General features: G+C 39.1%; 1 protein-coding gene across 1 annotated transcript in view; it reads left to right on the forward strand.

Moving 5' to 3' along the window:
• The first annotated feature begins 7,705 nt into the window (after positions 1–7,705).
• The window catches only part of LOC110518240 (neurexophilin-2-like), a 166,837-nt gene continuing 151,384 nt past the window's right edge, over positions 7,706–23,158 (forward strand). Inside the window, exons 1-2 of the mRNA XM_036975377.2 lie at positions 7,706–8,231; positions 8,514–8,654. Of these exons, the coding sequence (XP_036831272.2) occupies positions 8,610–8,654 (45 nt within the window). The 5' untranslated portion in view covers positions 7,706–8,231; positions 8,514–8,609. The remainder of the gene's footprint in view (positions 8,232–8,513; positions 8,655–23,158) is intronic.

Consider the following 23,158-nt stretch of genomic DNA (forward strand, 5'->3'; position numbering starts at 1 on the left):
CAGGTTAAACAAGCATTGCAGAGCTGGCTAGAATTTCAGTTTCATCCCCCTGAAAAGATAGAACAAATATTATGGCTGAACTTAAATGTGCTGGTTGATAAAATACCTGTATTTATGGGAAAGATGTTTGAAAATTGTTTTTTGTTCTTAAGATATTGTAAATTGTAATGGTAGAGTTATGTCCTTCATGGAGTTATCATAATTGTACGGGAAGGTCTGCTCAATCCAAGAGTACAACCAATTGATTACAGCATTTTACCAAAAATGGAGGAGGCGGGTGGCAGCGGGAGGAAGTAGCCAACTGGTCTGTCTGCCCAATATAAAGGATCAAAACTGGCAGAGGAATAAAAATAGAATAAATAGGAAAGTATACCAGTTTAATTTTAGGACCAGGATGTTGACAACTGTGCCATACAGATTGCAAAATAGTACAGATTCCGTGGTACAGGGTGTATGAGTTGATATATTAAACAACGTAAGATTCAAGACTTCGTGCTTTTCAGCTAAAATTATTATATAGAATTCTTGCCACCAACAAAATGTTGAATATTTGGGGCATAAAATCATCAAAGCTCTGCCGATTTTGTTGTGAGGATACAGAATCAGTAGACCATTTATTTTGGTATTGCCCTCAGGTAGCCTGTTTCTGGTCTCAGGTTCAGGAATGGCTGAAAATGCTTAGCATTGATCTAAAATTGACCCTAGAAATAGTACTGTTGGGTGATCTGGAGAGACCGGGTCAGTCAATTACTAATATACTAATAATACTCTAAGTAAAAGTATTTATCTTCAACACGCAATCTGTAGATTCTATTCGATTAGATAGACTGAACTTGTACGTTAAACATCATAGCATAGTTGAAAGATATGTGTTGCATAGAAACACGAAGTGGGTGGCTAGCAGAGATACAGTGGGGCAAAAAAGTATTTAGTCAGCCACCAATTGTGCAAGCTCTCCCACTTAAAAAGATGAGAGAGGCCTGTAATTTTCATCATAGGTACACTTCAACTATGACAGACAAACTGAGATTTTTTTTTCTCCAGAAAATCACATTGTAGGATTTTTAATCAATTTATTTGCAAATTATGAGCACACCAAACGATTATGTTAGGTCAGCACCTAGTCACAGAAAACCATACAGCCATTTTCCAGCCAAGGAGAGGGCTCACAAAGTCAGAAATAGTGATTAAATGAATCACTAACCTTTGATGATCTTCATCAGATGGCACTCACAGGACATGTTACATAATAAATAAATGTGTGTTTTGTTAATCTTTATGTCCAAAAACTTCATTTGAAATTGGTGTGTTGTGTTCAGAAATGCATTGTCTCAAACAAACATCCAGTGAAAGTGCAGAGAGCCACATCAAATAACAGAAATACTCATCATAAACATTGATAAAAGATACAAGTGTTGAACATACGATTACAGATAAACTTCTCCTTAATGCAACCGCTGTGTCAGATTTCAAAAAGGCTTTACAGCGAAAGCATACTTTGCGATTATGTTAGGTCAGCTCCTAGCCACAGAAACCCATACAGTCATTTTCCAACCAAGGAGAGTATCACAAAAGTCAGAAATAGCATTACAATTAATCACTTACCTTTGATGATATTCATCTGGTGGCAGTCCCAGGTCTCCATTTTAGACAACAAATGTTTGTTTTGTTCGATAAAGTTCATCTTTATGTCCAAATACCTCTGTTTTGTTGGTTGGTGCGTTTTGTTCAGGAATACAAAGGCACAATGCACGCTCTCAAAAAGTAAAAAAAGTACAATAAAAGATAGTAGAAACATGTTGAACAATGTTAATCAATCCTCAGGTTGTTTTTGTCATGAATAATCAATAATATTTCAACCGGACAAAAGCTTCGTCAATGGAAAAGTTAAACAAGAAATGCGCGCTCCCGATCACGTGCTTGGTTCATGGATGGAAATTTCCACTGTCCTCTCATTGAAAGTGGTGTATCTCCCTCATTTTTCAGAGTAAAAGCCTGAAACAATGCCTAAAGACTGGTCACATGTTGAGGAAGCCATAGAGATCGTGAACTAGGACTTAAGTCTTTGTATGGTGGATAGGCTTCAATGGAAAAACAGCCTTTCAAAATAATAGTACTTCCTGGTGGATTTTCCTCGCGCGCGTGTTCGCCTGCCATATCAGTTCTGTTATACTCACAGACATAATTTTAACAGTTTTGGAACCTTTAGAGTGTTTTCTAACTAAATCTACTAATTATATGCATACCCTAGCTTATAGGCCTGAGTAGCAGGCAGTTTAATTTGGGCACGCTTTTCATCCAAAAATCCGAATGCTGCCCCCTACCCTAGTGAAGTTAATACGGTAATCAGAGGGAAGCTGTAACCTATAACAAACCTCATTCACTCTCTTCAGGACTTTAAAAGGCCCCACAAACCGCGGGCCCAGCTTCCGGTAGGGCAGGCGCAGGGGCAGGTTCCCCGATGTGAACACTGGGACCTCACTGCGGTGATGGTCCTCGCTGGCTTTCTGGCGCAGCACGGCCCGCTGGATGTGAACATGGGCGGCATCCCATGTCTGCTCCGTGCGCCTGAACCAGTCGTCCACCGCAGGAGCCTCGATCTGACTCTGATGCTAAGGCACCAGAACCGGCTGGTATCCCAGTACGCACTGGAAGGGGGAGAGGTTAGTGGAGGAGTGGTGGAGCGAATTCTGAGCCATCTCGGCCCAGGACATGAACGCCACCCACTCCCCCGGCCGGTCCTGGCAATAAGAAACCTGCCCACATCCTGGTTCACTCTCTCCACCTGCCAATTACTCTCGGGATGAAACCCAGAGGTAAGGCTGATTGAGACCCCTAGACGTTCCATGAACGCCTTCCAGACCCTCGAAGTGAACTGGGAGACCGGGCTTAGAGAACCGATGACGCAATGACCAGGATCGTGGTGTTTCCCTGTGAGGGGGAAATCGGTAAGAAAATCCACCGACAGGTGCGACCAAGGCCGCTGTGGAACGGGTAAGGGGTGTAGCTTCCCTCTGGGTAGGTGCCTAGGAGCCTTACACTGAGCGCACACCGATCAGAAGGAAACATAAACCCTCACGTCCTTGGCAAAGGTAGGCCACCAGTACTTCCCAACCAAACAGCGCACCGTCCGACCGATCCCAGGATGGCCAGAGGAGGGTGACGTGTGAGCCCAATAGATCAACTGGTCACGGACAGCAGATGGAATGTACAGACGCCCAGCGGGACACTGGAGGAGAGCAGGCTCTGCACGTAACGCCTGCTCAATGTCCACATCCAGCTCCCACACTACCAGCGCCACCAGGCAGGAGGCCGGGAGTATGGGAGTGGGATCCCATGGGCCGCTCCTCTGTGTCATACAGTCGGGCAGTGCGTCTGCCTTCACGGTTTGGGAACCTGGTCTGTAGGAAAGGGAGAAAACAAAACGGGTGAAAAACATGGCCCCCCTTGCCTGGCGAGGGTTCAGTCTCCTCCCTGCCCGGATGTACTCCAGATTCCGGTGGTCAGTCCAGATGAGAAAAGGGTGTTTAGCCCCCTCAAGCCAATGTCTCTACGCCTTCAGAGCCTTGACGACAGCCAACAGCTCCCGGTCTCCCAAGTCATAGTTTCGCTCCGCCGGGCTGAGCTTATTCGAGAAGAAGGCACAGGGGCGGAGCTTCGGTGGCGTGCCCGAGTGCTGAGTGAGAACAGCTCCTATCCCAGCCTCGGATGCGTCCACCTCCACTATGAACACCAAAGTGGGATCCGGATGGGCCAGCACGGCAGCCGAGGTAATCAGAACCCTCAGGTGACCCAAAGCCCTATCTGCCTCAGCCGACCACTGTAAACGTACCGGCCTCCCCTTCAGCAGTGAGGTAATGGGAGCCACTACCTGACCAAAACCCCGGATAAACCTCCGGTAGTAATTGGCAAACCCTAGGAACCGCTGCATTTCCTTTACCGTGGTGGGAGTCGGCCAATTACGCACAGCTGAAATGCGGTCACTCTCCATCTCCACCCCCGAGATGAAATGCGGTACCCTAGGAAGGAGACGGACTGCTGGCAGAACAGGCATTTCTCAGCCTTGTTGTACAGGTCATGCTCCAACAGTTGACCAAGCACCCTACGCACCAGGGACACATGCTCGGCGTGTGTAGCGGAGTATATCAGAATGTCATCAATATACACCACTACACCCTGCCCGTGTAGGTCTCTGAAAATCTCGTCTACAAAAGATTGGAAGACTGATGGAGCATTCATCAACCCATACGGCATGACAAGGTACTCATAATGCCCTGAGGCGGTACTGAACACTGTCATCCACTCGTCTCCCTCCCGGATACGCACCAGGTTGTAAGCACTCCTGAGATCAAGTTTGGTGAAGAAACGCGCCCCGTGTATTGACTCAATCGCCGTGGCGATAAGAGGTAGCGGGTAACTGTACCTCACCGTGATCTGATTTAGGCCTCGGTAGTCAATACACGGGCGTAGACCTCCCTCCTTCTTCTCCACAAAAAAATAAACTAGAGGAGGCGGGTGAAGTGGAGGACCGAATGTACCCCTGACACAGGGATTCGGAGACATATGTTTCCATAGCCGCCGTCTCCGCCTGTGAGAGGGGATACACGTGACTCCTGGGAAGTGCAGCATCTACCGGGATATTCATCGCACAATCACCCCGTCGATGGGGTGGTAATTGAGTCGCCTTCTTTTTGGAGAAGGAGAGAGACAAATCTGCATATTCAGGGGGAATGCACACGGTGGAGACCTGGTCTAGACTTTCCACCGTGGTAGCACCAACGGAAACACTTAAACACCCCCCCGAGCACTCTCGCGACCACCCCGTGAGAGCCCTCCGTTGCCAAGAAACGTTGGGGTCATGACAAGCTAACCAGGGTAGGCCTAGCACCACGGGAAACGCAGGAGATTGAATGAGGAAGAGACTGATTCTCTCCTTGTGACCCCCTGCGTCACCATGCCCAGAAGGCGTTTACGGGGAAAGGCACAGCCACAGGAACAATGGGGATTCCTAAACTAAGGGCGAACAATCTGTCTATAAAATTCCCAGCTGCGCCCTAATCGACGAGCTCCTTATGCTGGGAATGCGGGGAAAACTCAGGAAAAGTAACATACAAAAACATGTGAGCAACAGAGGGCTCTGGGTGAGAAGGGTGCCGGCTCACCTGGGATGACGCCAGAGTGCCCTGGCTGCTGCCTCGATCCCCAGAGGAACCAACCCGGCACCGACCGGCAGTGTGACCTCTGCGGCCACAGATGGTGCACGAGCTCCTCCAGTCTCCCTACGCACAGCACCTCCCAGCTCCATGGGCACTGGAGCGGCGGTGCTGGGGGATGGAACCGACGGACACCATCCAGACATATTCAACAACCCAGGTCCCAGACACCATCCAGACATATTCAATAACCCAGGTCCCAGACACCATCCAGACATATTCAACAACCCCGGTCCCAGACACCATCCAGACATATTCAACAACCCCGGTCCCAGACAACATCCAGACATATTCAACAACCCAGGTCCCAGACACCATCCAGACATATTCAACAACCCTGGTCCCAGACACCATCCAAACATATTCAACAATCCAGGTCCCAGACACCATCCAGACATATTCAACAACCCAGGTCCCAGACACCATCCAAACATATTCAACAACCCCGGTCCCAGACAACATCCAGACATATTCAACAACCCAGGTCCCAGACACCATCCAGACATATTCAACAACCCCGGTCTCAGACACCATCCAGACATATTCAACAACCCCGGTCTCAGACACCATCCAGACATATTCAACAACCCCGGTCCCAGACAACATCCAGACATATTCAACAACCCAGGTCCCAGACACCATCCAGACATATTCAACAACCCCGGTCCCAGACACCATCCAGACATATTCAACAACCCAGGTCCCAGACACCATCCAAACATATTCAACAACCCCGGTCCCAGACAACATCCAGACATATTCAACAACCCAGGTCCCAGACACCATCCAGACATATTCAACAACCCCGGTCCCAGACAACATCCAGACATATTCAACAACCCAGGTCCCAGACACCATCCAGACATATTCAACAACCCCGGTCTCAGACACCATCCAGACATATTCAACAACCCCGGTCCCAGACAACATCCAGACATATTCAACAACCCAGGTCCCAGACACCATCCAGACATATTCAACAACCCCGGTCTCAGACAACATCCAGACATATTCAACAACCCCGGTCTCAGACACCATCCAGACATATTCAACAACCCCGGTCTCAGACACCATCCAGACATATTCAACAACCCAGGTCCCAGACACCATCCAGACATATTCAACAACCCCGGTCTCAGACACCATCCAGACATATTCAACAACCCAGGTCCCAGACACCATCCAGACATATTCAACAACCCCGGTCCCAGACAACATCCAGACATATTCAACAACCCCGGTCCCAGACACCATCCAGACATATTCAACAACCCAGGTCCCAGACACCATCCAGACATATTCAACAACCCAGGTCCCAGACACCATCCAGACATATTCAACAACCCAGGTCCCAGACACCATCCAGACATATTCAACAACCCCGGTCCCAGACACCATCCAGACATATTCACAGGAAATCTGTAGTTTTCTATCACTTTCCTTCTTTTTCCAGTCATGATGGTAATTAAATTCCTCCTCTCCTCTCCCTTCATCTCTCATCCCCAACACCAGACAGTATGAGAGCTTTCTACGCCCTCTAGTGGTGGGATGGTATATAATAAGATATGAGAAAGTGTTTTATTCAACCTCATGGTGGTGCTGAAGACACACTCATATCTAGTTTGATGATGCAGTTTATTCAGAGCTATATCTCAATGGTTTAATGATCAGAGTGTACATGAATGAAGGCCTAAATAAAGCAGTCATTATGTCTGACAATATGTAAAACATACACTGCCTGACCACGGTCCAAGTCCAACAACTCTGCTGTGTAAAAATTGCATGGACCTACAATGCAATGGTCTAAGGCAGGGAGTGAGTGGGCTGGCAGGCTAACTGTAACAATGTTGAAACCATACATTTAATGATGACATTTAATTCAAATCAATATGAAAACTATTTCAGAATAAACCCCGAGAAGTGGTCTATGTGAGAATATGATCCTAACTACTTAATAGCAGTTACAGCTCATGAAAACTGACATATTTCAAATCTTTCTGTTAACATATGACCTTCTTAACAGTAACAACATATGACCTTCTTAACAGTAACAACATATGACCTTCTTAACAGTAACACGACTTTGTGAAAACACAACCCAAGAGCCAGACATGCAGCAACTGAAAGTCAGTGAGAAGAAAACAAGCATGTCATGGGTTAATAAATTGACATGCTGTTCCTCCTAGGTAGACCCTTTAACCCTAACCCAGCTCCTAACCCTAACCCTAACCCAGCCCCCCCCCCCCCCCCTTCCTCCTAGGTAGATCCTCTAACCCTAACCCAGCTCCTCACCCCCCCCCCCCCGCCCTGTTCCTCCTAGGTAGATCCTCTAACCCTAACCCAGCCCCCCCCCCCCCCGTTCCTCCTAGGTAGATCCTCTAACCCTAACCCAGCTCCTCACCCCCCCCCCCCCCCCCCCCCCGCCCTGTTCCTCCTGGGTCGACACTCTAACCCCAACCCAGCTCCTCACCAGCACCCTGCTCCCCTAGGTAGACTTTAAAGGAAAGTCTCTCTATGTGCCCAGACAGAGGAGCGGAATCTCTGAACGTGGGGCGGTTAATGCGCATTGAGACAAACTCTCAACTACTTACTGAGAGGATACTCCGCACCGCACACTACAGTAGTAGACTCTGCTCTACATCCTTCGCTGACACAACATAGTGCATGCTCTGTTGCAAAACATAATTTAACCAAGACAATGTGTGTAATCGCTTTATGAAATTGCTCTTCGGGAAAAAGTAACTAAGAAAAGAAAAAATGAGCAGACAGATGGGAAATAGGCTTTAAGGCTGGACTCACCGGAAGATTAAGTATTGTCTCAATCAAGACACCGAATGCAGTCACTGGAAATTAATTTGAACACAATTCTCTGGTAGAACTGGCAGGTTTTTCCCCAATAAAAAATAGGTTTCTGCTTCGGAACAGTGAAACCAGTTGCTACGTCGTCAGCGGTCTGGAACCTGGGCGGACTGCTCTCCTGAATTGCATGGATTCATGGTCTATCCCGAAATAACGAAGGTATTGCGTTTGGGGGAAAAAGTTCAGGTGGATTTGAATGTGGTTAGTAATGCATGTAGTTTATTCATCCATAGTTTTGTGAGGTTATGTAGCCTACTCTAAACGCATTTTAAGGAACGAAATAACGACTTTAGTGAAAGGTTTGGGCTTGACTGCTGTTCTTCCTATGACGGACAGTAACAGGGTGATGCATTTGATACGTGTCGTGTGTACATAAATATTAATATTAGTAGGCTACAGTATCTCTAAAATATGTTTATGGTGTTTTTATTCTGTCCACAGCCGATCACCGCAATGACATCTGCACGTGCGTCCTCTTGTCCCAAAACGTTCCAAAGTGGATTTAATCTTCATTCCTCCTAAATAAATTTATCAAACATGAGAACACCAAGATCACTCCTGGTCATTTTCCTCCTACATCAGGTGAGTGATTTCAAGTTTAGTAAACTACTTTCTCTCTGCAGGTGTTAGGAATAGCCTACAGTGGAAAATGCACAAAGACATTATTTTGTTAATTCAGTGTATTCATATCCAAGATATGACATGGTAAAATGTCATTACAAGGTCATTTAGGCTCAGTAAGGATCTGGTTGCGCTTTAATATATACTTTGTAAATCATGGCAAATATATACATAGATTGTCAGATAATAATAGTTTAGTTTAATATTACTGTATTAATAGCAAGTTAAATGTGGTAATATTGTCCTTTGATATTTGCAAGCCACCTACAAAAAAGTCTGTATTCAATGTATACATTTTACTTTACAGAAATTAGTTTAAATAAATACAATACAGAAAGAGTTGAAGATTGGTCTCCATTGTCACTGTGTGGATAGTAATGATAACAGTAATGATAATTATAGCTTTACAGTATACACCTATTTAATACAACAAATTATAATAACCATGTCATTATTTATAAATCGCTGAAATTATATAATACAAACTTTATATTCTCCATCTATTAAAGTTCTCTATTAGAACCTCTATATTCTCCATCTATTAGAGCTCTCTATTAGAACCTCTATATTCTCCATCTATTAGAGTTCTCTATTAGAACCTCTATATTCTCCATCTATTAGAGTTCTCTATTAGAACCTCTATATTCTCCATCTAGTAGAGTTCTGTTAGAACCTCTATATTCTCCATCTAGTAGAGTTCTCTGTTAGAACCTCTATATTCTCCATCTAGTAGAGTTCTCTGTTAGAACCTCTATATTCTCCATCTATTAGAGTTCTCTGTTAGAACCTCTATATTCTCCATCTATTAGAGCTCTCTATTAGAACCTCTATATTCTCCATCTATTATAGTTTTCTATTAGAATCTCTATATTCTCCATCTATTAGAGTTCTCTATTAGAACCTCTATATTCTCCATCTATTAGAGTTCTCTATTAGAACCTCTATATTCTCCATCAGGTAGAGTTCTCTATTAGAACCTCTATATTTTTCATCTTGTAGAGTTCTCTATTAGAACCTCTATATTCTCCATCTAGTAGAGTTCTCTATTAGAACCTCTATATTCTCCATCTATTTTAGTTCTCTGTTAGAACCTCTATATTCTCCATCTATTAGAGTACTCTGTTAGAACCTCTATATTCTCCATCTAGTAGAGTTCTCTGTTAGAACCTCTACATTCTCCATCTAGTAGAGTTCTCTGTTAGAACCTCTACATTCTCCATCTAGTAATAACCATGTCATTATTTATAAATCGCTGAAATTATATAATACAAACTTTATATTCCCCATCTAGTAGAGTTCTCTGTTAGAACCTCTATATTCTCCATCGAAGTAGAGTTCTCTATTAGAACATCTATATTCTCCATCAGGTATAGTTCTCTATTAGAACCTCTATATTCTCCATCTATTAGAGTTCTCTGTTAGAACCTCTATATTCTCCATCTAGTAGAGTTCTCTGTTAGAACCTCTACATTCTCCATCTAGTAGAGTTCTCTGTTAGAACCTCTACATTCTCCATCTAGTAGAGTTCTCTGTTAGAACCTCTATATTCTCCATCTAGTAGAGTTCTGTTAGAACCTCTATATTCTCCATCTAGTAGAGTTCTCTGTTAGAACCTCTATATTCTCCATCTATTAGAGTTCTCTGTTAGAACCTCTATATTCTCCATCTATTAGAGTTCTCTATTAGAACCTCTATATTCTCCATCTATTAGAGTTCTCTATTAGAACCTCTATATTCTCCATCTATTAGAGTTATCTATTAGATCCTCTATATTCTCCATCTAGTAGAGTTCTGTTAGAACCTCTATATTCTCCATCTAGTAGAGTTCTCTGTTAGAACCTCTATATTCTCCATCTAGTAGAGTTCTCTGTTAGAACCTCTATATTCTCCATCTATTAGAGTACTCTGTTAGAACCTCTATATTCTCCATCTAGTAGAGTTCTCTGTTAGAACCTCTACATTCTCCATCTAGTAGAGTTCTCTGTTAGAACCTCTACATTCTCCATCTAGTAGAGTTCTCTGTTAGAACCTCTATATTCTCCATCTAGTAGAGTTCTCTGTTAGAACCTCTATATTCTCCATCTATTACAGGTCTCTGTTAGAACCTCTATATTCTCCATCTTTTAGAGTTCTCTATTAGAACCTCTATATTCTCCATCTATTAGAGTTCTCTATTAGAACCTCTATATTCTCCATCTATTAGAGTTCTCTATTAGAACCTCTATATTCTCCATCTATTAGAGTTCTCTATTAGAACCTCTATATTCTCCATCTAGTAGAGTTCTGTTAGAACCTCTATATTCTCCATCTAGTAGAGTTCTCTGTTAGAACCTCTATATTCTCCATCTAGTAGAGTTCTCTGTTAGAACCTCTATATTCTCCATCTATTAGAGTTCTCTATTAGAACCTCTATATTCCCCATCTATTAGAGTTCTCCGTTAGAACCTCTATATTCTCCATCTATTAGAGTTCTCTATTAGAACCTCTATATTCCCCATCTAGTAGAGTTTTCTATTGCTACTCATCGCAAAGCGTCTCATCCATACGGTGTGATTTACAGAGGAAATATCACAATATCCTGGTGCTTGTTAGCACATGATATTCAGAGTTCATTAGTTATTAATGTTAATTTTACAGTACAATGTGATAATAGTAAGAATCTACAGAACACCCAGGGCTAATTAGTGAAGGTGCTGGAAGCAAAACGCAAAACTGGAGAAATAGGAAAAAGTCACCACACACTTCCAGTCAGATGAATGTATTTAATTGTAGCTGAGCTTTTGGTCAGGCGACCTTCGCCAGAGCATCTCTCCACTTACAGTAATAGTACAACATGAGAAATCATATCACTGTGATACATGTACTCTCATTTACTCATGCTGTATGCCATAGAATTCACAGTCCAATCCTAGTTTGTTTTCAGGCCTTTTTATGTCCGACTGAAATTAGAGTGATTCCTACATATTTCTAAATTTGCTGTGTTTCTTTAGAGGTATGAAGTGGTTCTGTTTTTATCGCTGAATTAATGACAGCAAAAAAGTGTAAACCAGTAACATAATGAGTGATTTCCTTTAGCCCACATTGTGTCAAGTCCTATTACATGTCTCAGAACAGCTTCAGTGTTGATGGGCCATGTCTCAGAACAGCTTCAGTGTGAATGGGTCATGTCTCAGAACAGCTTCAGTGTGAATGGGTCATGTCTCAGAACAGCTTCAGTGTGAATGGGTCATGTCTCAGAACAGCTTCAGTGTGAATGGGTCATGTCTCAGAACAGCTTCAGTGTGAATGGGTCATGTCTCAGAACAGCTTCAGTGTGAATGGGTCATGTCTCAGAACAGCTTCAGTGTGAATGGGTCATGTCTCAGAACAGCTTCAGTGTTAATGGGTCATGTCTCAGAACAGCTTCAGTGTTAATGGGTCACGTCTCAGAACAGCTTCAGTGTGAATGGGTCATGTCTCAGAACAGCTTCAGTGTTAATGGGTCATGTCTCAGAACAACTTCAGTGTTAATGGGTCATGTCTCAGAACAGCTTCAGTGTGAATGGGTCATGTCTCAGAACAGCTTCAGTGTTAATGGGTCATGTCTCAGAACAGCTTCAGTGTTAATGGGTCATGTCTCAGAACAGCTTCAGTGTGAATGGGTCATGTCTCAGAACAGCTTCAGTGTGAATGGGTCACGTCTCAGAACAGCTTCAGTGTGAATGGGTCATGTCTCAGAACAGCTTCAGTGTTAATGGGTCATGTCTCAGAACAGCTTCAGTGTTAATGGGTCATGTCTCAGAACAGCTTCAGTGTTAATGGGTCATGTCTCAGAACAGCTTCAGTGTTAATGGGTCATGTCTCAGAACAGCTTCAGTGTGAATGGGTCACGTCTCAGAACAGCTTCAGTGTGAATGGGTCATGTCTCAGAACAGCTTCAGTGTGAATGGGTCACGTCTCAGAACAGCTTCAGTGTGAATGGGTCATGTCTCAGAACAGCTTCAGTGTGAATGGGTCATGTCTCAGAACAGCTTCAGTGTGAATGGGTCATGTCTCAGAACAGCTTCAGTGTGAATGGGTCATGTCTCAGAACAGCTTCAGTGTGAATGGGTCATGTCTCAGAACAGCTTCAGTGTGAATGGGTCATGTCTCAGAACAGCTTCAGTGTGAATGGGTCATGTCTCAGAACAGCTTCAGTGTGAATGGGTCACGTCTCAGAACAGCTTCAGTGTGAATGGGTCATGTCTCAGAACAGCTTCAGTGTTAATGGGTCATGTCTCAGAACAGCTTCAGTGTTAATGGGTCATGTCTCAGAACAGCTTCAGTGTTAATGGGTCATGTCTCAGAACAGCTTCAGTGTGAATGGGTCATGTCTCAGAACAGCTTCAGTGTTAATGGGTCATGTCTCAGAACAGCTTCAGTGTTAATGGGTCATGTCTCAGAACAACTTCAGTGTTAATGGGTCATGTCTCAGAACAGCTTCAGTGTGAATGGGTCATGTCTCAGAACAGCTTCAGTGTTAATGGGTCATGTCTCAGAACAGCTTCAGTGTTAATGGGTCATGTCTCAGAACAGCTTCAGTGTGAATGGGTCATGTCTCAGAACAGCTTCAGTGTGAATGGGTCACGTCTCAGAACAGCTTCAGTGTGAATGGGTCATGTCTCAGAACAGCTTCAGTGTTAATGGGTCATGTCTCAGAACAGCTTCAGTGTTAATGGGTCATGTCTCAGAACAGCTTCAGTGTGAATGGGTCATGTCTCAGAACAGCTTCAGTGTGAATGGGTCATGTCTCAGAACAGCTTCAGTGTGAATGGGTCATGTCTCAGAACAACTTCAGTGTTAATGGGTCATGTCTCAGAACAGCTTCAGTGTGAATGGGTCATGTCTCAGAACAGCTTCAGTGTGAATGGGTCATGTCTCAGAACAGCTTCAGTGTTAATGGGTCATGTCTCAGAACAGCTTCAGTGTTAATGGGTCATGTCTCAGAACAGCTTCAGTGTGAATGGGTCATGTCTCAGAACAGCTTCAGTGTGAATGGGTCATGTCTCAGAACAGCTTCAGTGTGAATGGGTCATGTCTCAGAACAACTTCAGTGTTAATGGGTCATGTCTCAGAACAGCTTCAGTGTGAATGGGTCATGTCTCAGAACAGCTTCAGTGTGAATGGGTCATGTCTCAGAACAACTTCAGTGTTAATGGGTCTAGATGCTTCAACATTCTATGGTTAAAATTTACATTCCATATTACCAGCTGCATGGATTAGTTATTTACAGGTTGATTCTGGGGCCGAGTTAGGATGCAGTGTGGCTATTAACCCTCTTCTAAAGACATGTATGGATGACACAAATAGTCATTCATACAATTATTTTAATGTAATGTATTTGAACAAGATTTAACCCTCGGATGTAATCCTTAAAGATCGGCCTGTTCAGATGAAAGTCAAGTGTTTGTGTTATTTTATAATACTGAGAGACACGCATCACAACAACTGACTGACACACAACAGAGCCTGCTCAAATAATAATAATCTTTGACCACAAGGGCTTTCTGAACCTTACAGTTCATCTTCTCTTCTGGAATATATGATTTGAAAATAAATCTGTGTAAATCCAGGGAATTTATTCCTGTATTTACCAGAGATTGTTCATCTTAATCTGGGTAAAGCCCTCTGTGACCCGATGCTGTTTTCCCTGCAGGACCCTTTAATCTCTCCAAAGATAGATCAGAAGATTTAAGGAAATAAAACTCCACATTATTCACTGTTAGTATTTAAATGTTGCTTTACAGTAGCAGTACAGATGTCGGATTTGAATTTGACCTGTTTCATTGCAGGAGGAAAATAATCCTGCAGCCCAAGGTTTCAAATATCTGAATAAATATTTAGAATCTGTGTTCGTATACAATGCAGTACCGTACCTACGTTATGTACAGTGCATTCTGAAAGTATTCAGACTCCTTGACTTTTTCCACATTTTGTTACGTTACAGCCTTATTCTAAAATGTATGAAATAGTTTTTTCCCCTCTTCAATCTACACACAATACCCCATAATGACAAAGAAAAAATGTTTTATTTTGTATTTTTTTCAGGCCCTTTACTCAGTACTTTGTTGAAGAACATTTGGCAGCGATTACAGCCTTGAGTGTTCTTGGGTATGTCGCTACAAGCTTGGCACACCTGTATTTGGGGGGGCTCCTGAGTGGCGCAGCGGTCTAAGGCACTGCATCTCAGTGTTAGAGGCTTTACTACTGGGTACTGTCACGTTCTGACCTTTATTTCCTTTGTTTCCTTTGATAGGACTGTTTTGGGTTTTCACGTTTCTTGTTTTTGTTAGTTTGTTCATGTGAAGTGCTTTATTAAACATGAATCAAAATAACCACGCTGCACTTTGGTCCGCCTCTCCTTCAAGTCAAGAAAACCGTTACAGCCAGATCAGAGGCAGTAGGGATGATGAGGGATGTTCTCTTGATAAGTGCATTAATTAGACAATTTTCCTGTCCTGCTAAGCATTCAAAATGTAACGACTACTTATGTAGGGAGTAAAAAATACATTATTTTCTTGAGGAATGTAGTGGAGTAAAAGTAAAAGTTGTAAAAAAGAATAATAGTAAAATACAGATACCCCAAAAACCGACTTTTATTTAGGTAATTTACACCACTGACTGTGGAACCTTATATAGACAGGTGTGTGCCTTTTCCAAATCATGTCCAATCAATTTACCACAGGAGTTGTAGAAACATCTCAAGGATGATCAATGGAAACAGGAGCTCAATTTCGAGTCTCATAACAAAGCGTCGGCATACTATATATTTTTTTTTATACATTTGCTAACGTTTCTAATAACCAGTTTTGGCTTTGTCATTATGGGATATGGTGTGTAGATTGATGAGGGAAATAGTAATTTAATATATTTTAGAATAAGGCTGTAACATAAAAAAATGTGGAAAAAGTCAAGGGGTCTGAATTTCCGAATGCACTGTATATAATGATGAAAAATATATATATATGCAACATGCAACAACTTTAATGAGTTACAGTTAATATAAGGAAGTCAGTCAAATTAAATAAATAAATTACGCCATAATCGATGGATTTCACATGACTGGGCAGTTATCCAGCCATGGATGGCCTTGGAAGGCATAGCCCCCCCCCCATTTGGCAGTCAGCCCACCCTTTGAGGAGCCAGGCCCAGCCAATCAGAATGAGTTTTTCCCCACAAAAAGGGCTTTATAACAGACAGAAATACTCCTCAGTAATGTAGTGTAGTGCAGTAGTAATGTTGTAAAATAGTAAAATAGCGTAGTGGTAGCAGTAGTAATGTTATGATATAGTAATATAGCGTATTGTTAGCAGTAGTAATGTTGTAAAGTAGTAATGTAGTATAGCGGTAGGAGTAGAAGTTGTAATGTTGTAAAGTAGTAATGTAGCGTAGTCATAGCAGTAGTAATGATATGATAAAGTAATGTAGCATATTTTTAGCAGTAATGTTGTAAAGTAGTAATGTAGTATAGTGGTAGGAGTAGCAGAAGTAATGTTGTGAAGTAGTAATGTAGTGTAACAGTGGTAATGTTATAAAATAGTAATGTAGCATAGTGGTGGCAGTATTAATGTTGTAAAATAGCAATGTAGTGTATTGTTAGCAGTTGCAGTAGTATTGGGCTCCCGAGTGGTGCAGGGGTCTAAGGCACTGCATCTCAGTGCTTGAGGCGTCACTACAGACACCCTGGTTCGAATCCAGGCTGTATCACAACTGATCGTGATTGGGAGTCCCTGTGCGGCGCACAGCGTCCAGTGTAGGTAGTCATTGTAAATAAGAATTTGTATTTAATTGACTTGCCTACTTAAATAAAGGTTAAATAAAATACAATAGTAATGTTATAAAATAGTAATGTAAAGTAGTTTAGTGGAAGCAGTAGCATCGTTGTAGCAGTAATAATGTTGTAAAATAGTAATGTATCATAGCGGTGGTAGCACTAGTAATGTTATAGAATAGTAATGTAGTGTATTGGTAGCAGTAGTAATGTTCTAAAGTAGTAATGTGGCATAGTGGTAACAGTTGCAGTAGTATTGTTGTAAATTAGTAATGTAATTAGTAAAAAATTAGTAAAACCATGGTAGTGTTGTTGTATAAGTAGTAATGTTGTAAGTATATATAGGATAGTGGTAGTAGTAGCAGCAGTAATGTCATAAAGTAGTAATGTTTACAGTTGCAGTAGTAATGTTGTAAATTAGTAATGTAGCGTAGTGGTAGCAGTAGTACTGTTTTAAAGTAGTAATGTAAAGTAGCAATAGCAGTTGCAGTATTAATGTTGTAAAGTAGTAATGTAGAATAGCAGTTGCAGTATTAATGTTGTAAAGTAGTAATGTAGAATAGCAGTAGCAGTATTAATGTTGTAAAGTAGTAATGTAGAATAGCAGTAGCAGTATTAATGTAGCGTAGTGGTAGCAGTAGTAACGTTTTAAAGTTATAGTGGAGTGGTAGCCGTAGCAGTAGTAATGTTCTAAAGTGGTAATGCAGCGTATTGGTAGCAGTTGCAGTAGTAATGTACAATTGTTATGTAGCATAGTGACAGCGGTAGTAGTGTTATAACAGTACTAGTAGCAGTATCAGGTCCAATAGTAATGTTGTAAAGTAGTAATGTAAAGTAGCAGTATCAGGTCCAGTAGTAATGTTGTAAAATAGTAATGTTGCATAGTGGTAGCAGTATTAATGCTGTAAAGTATTAATGTAGCATATTGCTAGTATTACTAATGTTTTAAAGTAGTAATGTAGCGTAGTGGTAGCAGTATTCATGTTGTAAAATTGTAATGTAGTATAGTGGTAGCAGTACCACTAGTAACGTTGTAAAATAGTAATGTAGCGTAGTGGAAGCAGTAGTAGTAGTAAAGTAGTAAAGTAGTAATGTAGTGTTGTTGTAGCAGCATTAATGTTGTAATGTAGCATATTGGTAGCAGTTGCATTAGTAATGTTGTAAAATAGCAATGTGTAATGGTAACAGTAGCAGTAGTAATGTTGTAAAGTAGTAATATATCGTGCTGGTAGCAGTTGCAGTAGTAATGTGGTAAAGAAGCAATGTTGTGCAGTGGTAGCAGTAGCAATGCTGTAAGGTAGTATTGTAGCGTAATGGTACTGTAGCCAGTAGTAATGTTGTAAAATTGTAATGTAGAATAGTGGTAGCAGTAGCACTAGTAATGTTGTAAAATAGTAATGTAGCGGAAGCAGTAGCAGTAGTATAGTAGTAAAGTAGTAATGTAGTGTTGTTGTAGCAGTAGTAATGTTGTAAAGTATTAATGTAGCATAGCAGTAGCAGTATTAATGTAGCATAGTGGTAGCAGTAGTAATATTTTAAAGTAATAATGTAGCATAGTGGTAGCAGTAGTAATATTTTAAAGTAATAATGTAGCATAGTGGTAGTAGTAGTAATGTTATGAAATAGAAATGTAGCGTAGTTGTAGCAGTAGCAACAGTAATGTTGTAAAGTAGTAATGTAGCATAGTGGTAGCAGTATTAATGTTGTGAGGTAATAGTAGCTGTAATAATGTTGTAAATTAGTAATGTAGCGTTGTGTTAGCAGTTTCAGTATTAATGTTGTAAAGTATTAATGTAGCGTAGTGGTAGCAGAGGACTGTAGCAGAGGACTGATTTACAAAGCTATCAAATTAATTATCCACAGGTTAAACTTGTGTAGGGCTGTAAAGATTTTCAAATTGCATTAAAGTTGCTTTCGAAGCCCTGTGCAGCGCTATGTGTGGCTATGGCCCTATTCTCACTTCCCATCCTCCCCGTAGCCCCAACTAGCCTCCCTGTGGGCCTCCTGTCCCCTTGCTCCCTCCCTGCGCACCCTCAATGTCTATGGACATATTGTCTGTGCCACACACACACACACACACACACACACACACACACACACACACACACACACACACACACACACACACACACACACACACACACACATATACACACACACACACACACACACACACAGTGTAGCCACAGCATCTGTGCAGTCCCCTAGGGAGAGATAGGGGGGGTCAGAGTCTTCACAGGAACCATTCTCTCTGTGACATCTGCTGCAGTCCCCTAGGGAGAGATAGGGGGGTCAGTCTTCACAGGAACCATTCTCTCTATGACATCTGCTGCAGTCAGTGCCTGATCATCTGACAGCACAACAATGTATCTGAGGACAGAACCACTTGAGCTCTGCTCTCTAATGTTCTACTGTATTAGTAGATCATGTATCACTGTCCTAGTAATATAGTGTACATGATGTATCATGGAATGTTGGGACAAAAAAGGTTTACTGTTCAGGATTACTAATGAGAAGATGACTACATTCACGATGTCTTAATGGAGTATCTCACTACAAAGCTCGGTGTTGCTTTATGTCACAACCCAAACATCCACAAAGCAGCTGGATGCACGTAACTGAGCTATGGTACAGTCTCTACCATAAACTATTACGAGTCATTCTGTTGTGCGCAGATTCATGGGACGGACTCCCTGCTGGAGATGTAGTATTCAATAAAGAAATGTAGTATTCTATAAAGAGATTTAGTATTCTATAAAGAGATGTAGTATTCTATAAAGAATTGTAGTATTCTATAAAGAATTGTAGTATTCTATAAAGAGATTTAGTATTCTATAAAGAGATTTAGTATTCTATAAAGAATTGTAGTATTCTATAAAGAGATTTAGTATTCTATAAAGAGATTTAGTATTCTATAAAGAGATGTAGTATTCTATAAAGAGATGTAGTATTCTATAAAGAGATTTAGTATTCTATAAAGAGATGTAGTATTCTATAAAGAAATGTAGTATTCTATAAAGAGATGTAGTATTCTATAAAGAATTGTAGTATTCTATAAATAAATGTAGTATTCAGTAAAGAGATATAGTAGTCTATAAAGAGATGCTGTGTTCTGTAAAGAGATGTAGTATTCTATAAGAGATATAGTATTCTATAAAGAGATGTAGTATTCTATAAATAAATGTAGTATTCAGTAAAGAGATATAGTATTCTATAAAGAGATGTAGTAGTCTATAAAGAGATGTAGTATTCTATAAAGAGATGTAGTATTCTATAAAGAGATGTAGTATTCTATAAAGAGATGTAGTATTCTATAAAGAGATATAGTATTCTATAAAGAGATGTAGTATTATATAAAGAGATGTAGTATTCTATAAAGAGATGTAGTATTCTATAAAGAGATTTAGTATTCTATAAGAGATATAGTATTCTATAAAGAAATGTAGTATTCTATAAAGAGATGTAGTATTCTATAAGAGATGTAGTATTCTATAAAGAGATGCTGTGTTCTGTAAAGAGATGTAGTATTCTATAAGAGATATAGTATTCTATAAAGAGATGTAGTATTCTATAAAGAGATGTAGAATTATATAAAGAGATGTAGAATTATATAAAGAGATGTAGTATTCTATAAAGAGATGTAGAATTATATAAAGAGATGTAGTATTCTACAAAGAGATGTAGAATTATATAAAGAGATGTAGTATTCTATAAGAGATATAGTATTCTATAAAGAGATGTAGTATTCTATAAGAGATATAGTATTCTATAAAGAGATGTTGTGTTCTTTAAAGAGATGTAGTATTCCATAAAGAGATGCTGTGTTCTGTAAAGAGATGTAGTATTCTATAAGAGATATAGTATTCTATAAAGAGATGTAGTATTCTATAAGAGATGTAGAATTATATAAAGAGATGTAGTATTCTATAAAGAGATGTAGAATTATATAAAGAGATGTAGTATTCTATAAGAGATATAGAATTATATAAAGAGATGTAGTATTCTATAAAGAGATGTAGAATTATATAAAGAGATGTAGTATTCTATAAAGAGATGTAGAATTATATAAAGAGATGTAGTATTCTATAAGAGATATAGAATTATATAAAGAGATGTAGTATTCTATAAGAGATATAGTATTCTATAAAGAGATATAGTATTCTATACAGAGATGTAGTATTCTATAAAGAGATGTAGTATTCTATAAGAGATATAGTATTCTATAAAGAGATGTAGTATTCTATACAGAGATGTAGTATTCTATAAAGAGATGTAGAATTATATAAAGAGATGTAGTATTCTATAAGAGATATAGTATTCTATAAAGAGATGTAGAATTATATAAAGAGATGTAGTATTCTATAAGAGATATAGAATTCTATAAAGAGATGTAGTATTCTATAAGAGATATAGTATTCTATAAAGAGATATAGTATTCTATACAGAGATGTAGTATTCTATAAAGAGATGTAGTATTCTATAAGAGATATAGTATTCTATAAAGAGATATAGTATTCTATAAAGAGATGTAGTATTATATAAAGAGATGTAGAATTATATAAAGAGATATAGTATTCTATAAAGAGATGTAGTATTCTATAAAGAGATATAGTATTCTATAAAGAGATGTAGTATTATATAAAGAGATGTCGTGTTCTTTAAAGAGATGTAGTATTCCATAAAGAGATGCTGTGGTCTGTAAAAATATGTAGTATTCTGTAAGAATTCTGTAGTATTCTGTATTCTATAAAGAGATGAGGGTATTCTATGAAGAGATGTAGTGTGCTATAAAGATATGTAATCTGCCATAAAGAGATGTAGTATTCTATAGATAGATGCTGTGTTCTGTAAAGAGATGTAGTATTCTATAAGAGATATAGTGTTCTATAAAGAATTGTAGTATTCTATAAATAAATGTAGTATTCAGTAAAGAGATATAGTAGTCTATAAAGAGATGCTGTGTTCCGTTCTGTAAAGAGATGTAGTATTCTATAAGAGATGTAGTATTCTATAAAGATATTTAGTATTCTATAAAGAGATGTAGTATTCTATAAAGAAATGTAGTATTCTATAAAGAGATGTAGTATTCTATAAGAGATATAGTATTCTATAAAGAGATGTAGTATTCTATAAAGAGATGCTGTGTTCTGTAAAGAGATGTAGTATTCTATAAGAGATATAGTATTCTATAAAGAGATGTAGTATTCTATAAAGAGATTTAGTATTCTATAAGAGATATAGTATTCTATAAAGAGATGTAGTATTCTATAAAGAAATGTAGTATTCTATAAAGAGATGTAGTATTATATAAGAGATATAGTATTCTATAAAGAGATGTAGTATTCTATAAACAGATGTAGTATTCTATAAAGAGATGTCGTGTTCTGTAAAGAGATGTAGTATTCTATAAGAGATGTAGTATTCTATAAAGAATTGTAGTATTCAGTAAAGAGATATAGTAGTCTATAAAGAGATGCTGTGTTCTGTAAAGAGATGTAGTATTCTATAAGAGATATAGTATTCTATAAAGAGATGCTGTGTTCTGTAAAGAGATGTAGTATTCTATAAGAGATATAGTATTCTATAAAGAGATGTAGTATTCTATAAATAAATGTAGTATTCAGTAAAGAGATATAGTATTCTATAAAGAGATGTAGTAGTCTATAAAGAGATGTAGTATTCTATAAAGAGATGTAGTATTCTATAAAGAGATGTAGTATTCTATAAAGAGATGTAGTATTCTATAAACAGATGTAGTATTCTATAAAGAGATATAGTATTCTATAAAGAGATGTAGTATTATATAAAGAGATGTAGTATTCTATAAAGAGATGTAGTATTCTATAAAGAGATTTAGTATTCTATAAGAGATATAGTATTCTATAAAGAAATGTAGTATTCTATAAAGAGATGTAGTATTCTATAAGAGATGTAGTATTCTATAAAGAGATGCTGTGTTCTGTAAAGAGATGTAGTATTCTATAAGAGATATAGTATTCTATAAAGAGATGTAGTATTCTATAAAGAGATGTAGAATTATATAAAGAGATGTAGTATTCTATAAAGAGATGTAGAATTATATAAAGAGATGTAGTATTCTATAAAGAGATGTAGAATTATATAAAGAGATGTAGTATTCTATAAAGATATGTAGAATTATATAAAGAGATGTAGTATTCTATAAGAGATATAGTATTCTATAAAGAGATGTAGTATTCTATAAGAGATATAGTATTCTATAAAGAGATGTTGTGTTCTTTAAAGAGATGTAGTATTCCATAAAGAGATGCTGTGTTCTGTAAAGAGATGTAGTATTCTATAAGAGATATAGTATTCTATAAAGAGATGTAGTATTCTATAAAGAGATGTAGAATTATATAAAGAGATGTAGTATTCTATAAAGAGATGTAGAATTATATAAAGAGATGTAGTATTCTATAAAGAGATGTAGTATTCTATAGAGAGATATAGTATTCCAAAAGAGATGTAGTATTCTATAAGATATTTAGTATTCTATAAAGAGATTTAGTATTCTATAAAGAGATGTAGAATTATATAAAGAGATGTAGTATTCTATAAAGAGATGTAGTATTCTATAGAGAGATATAGTATTCCAAAAGAGATGTAGTATTCTATAAGATATTTAGTATTCTATAAAGAGATGTAGTATTCTATA

The sequence above is a fragment of the Oncorhynchus mykiss genome, chromosome 3 (assembly GCF_057628025.1).
Source record: "Oncorhynchus mykiss isolate SJ-2025 chromosome 3, ASM5762802v1, whole genome shotgun sequence".
NCBI classification, from domain to species: domain Eukaryota; kingdom Metazoa; phylum Chordata; class Actinopteri; order Salmoniformes; family Salmonidae; genus Oncorhynchus; species Oncorhynchus mykiss.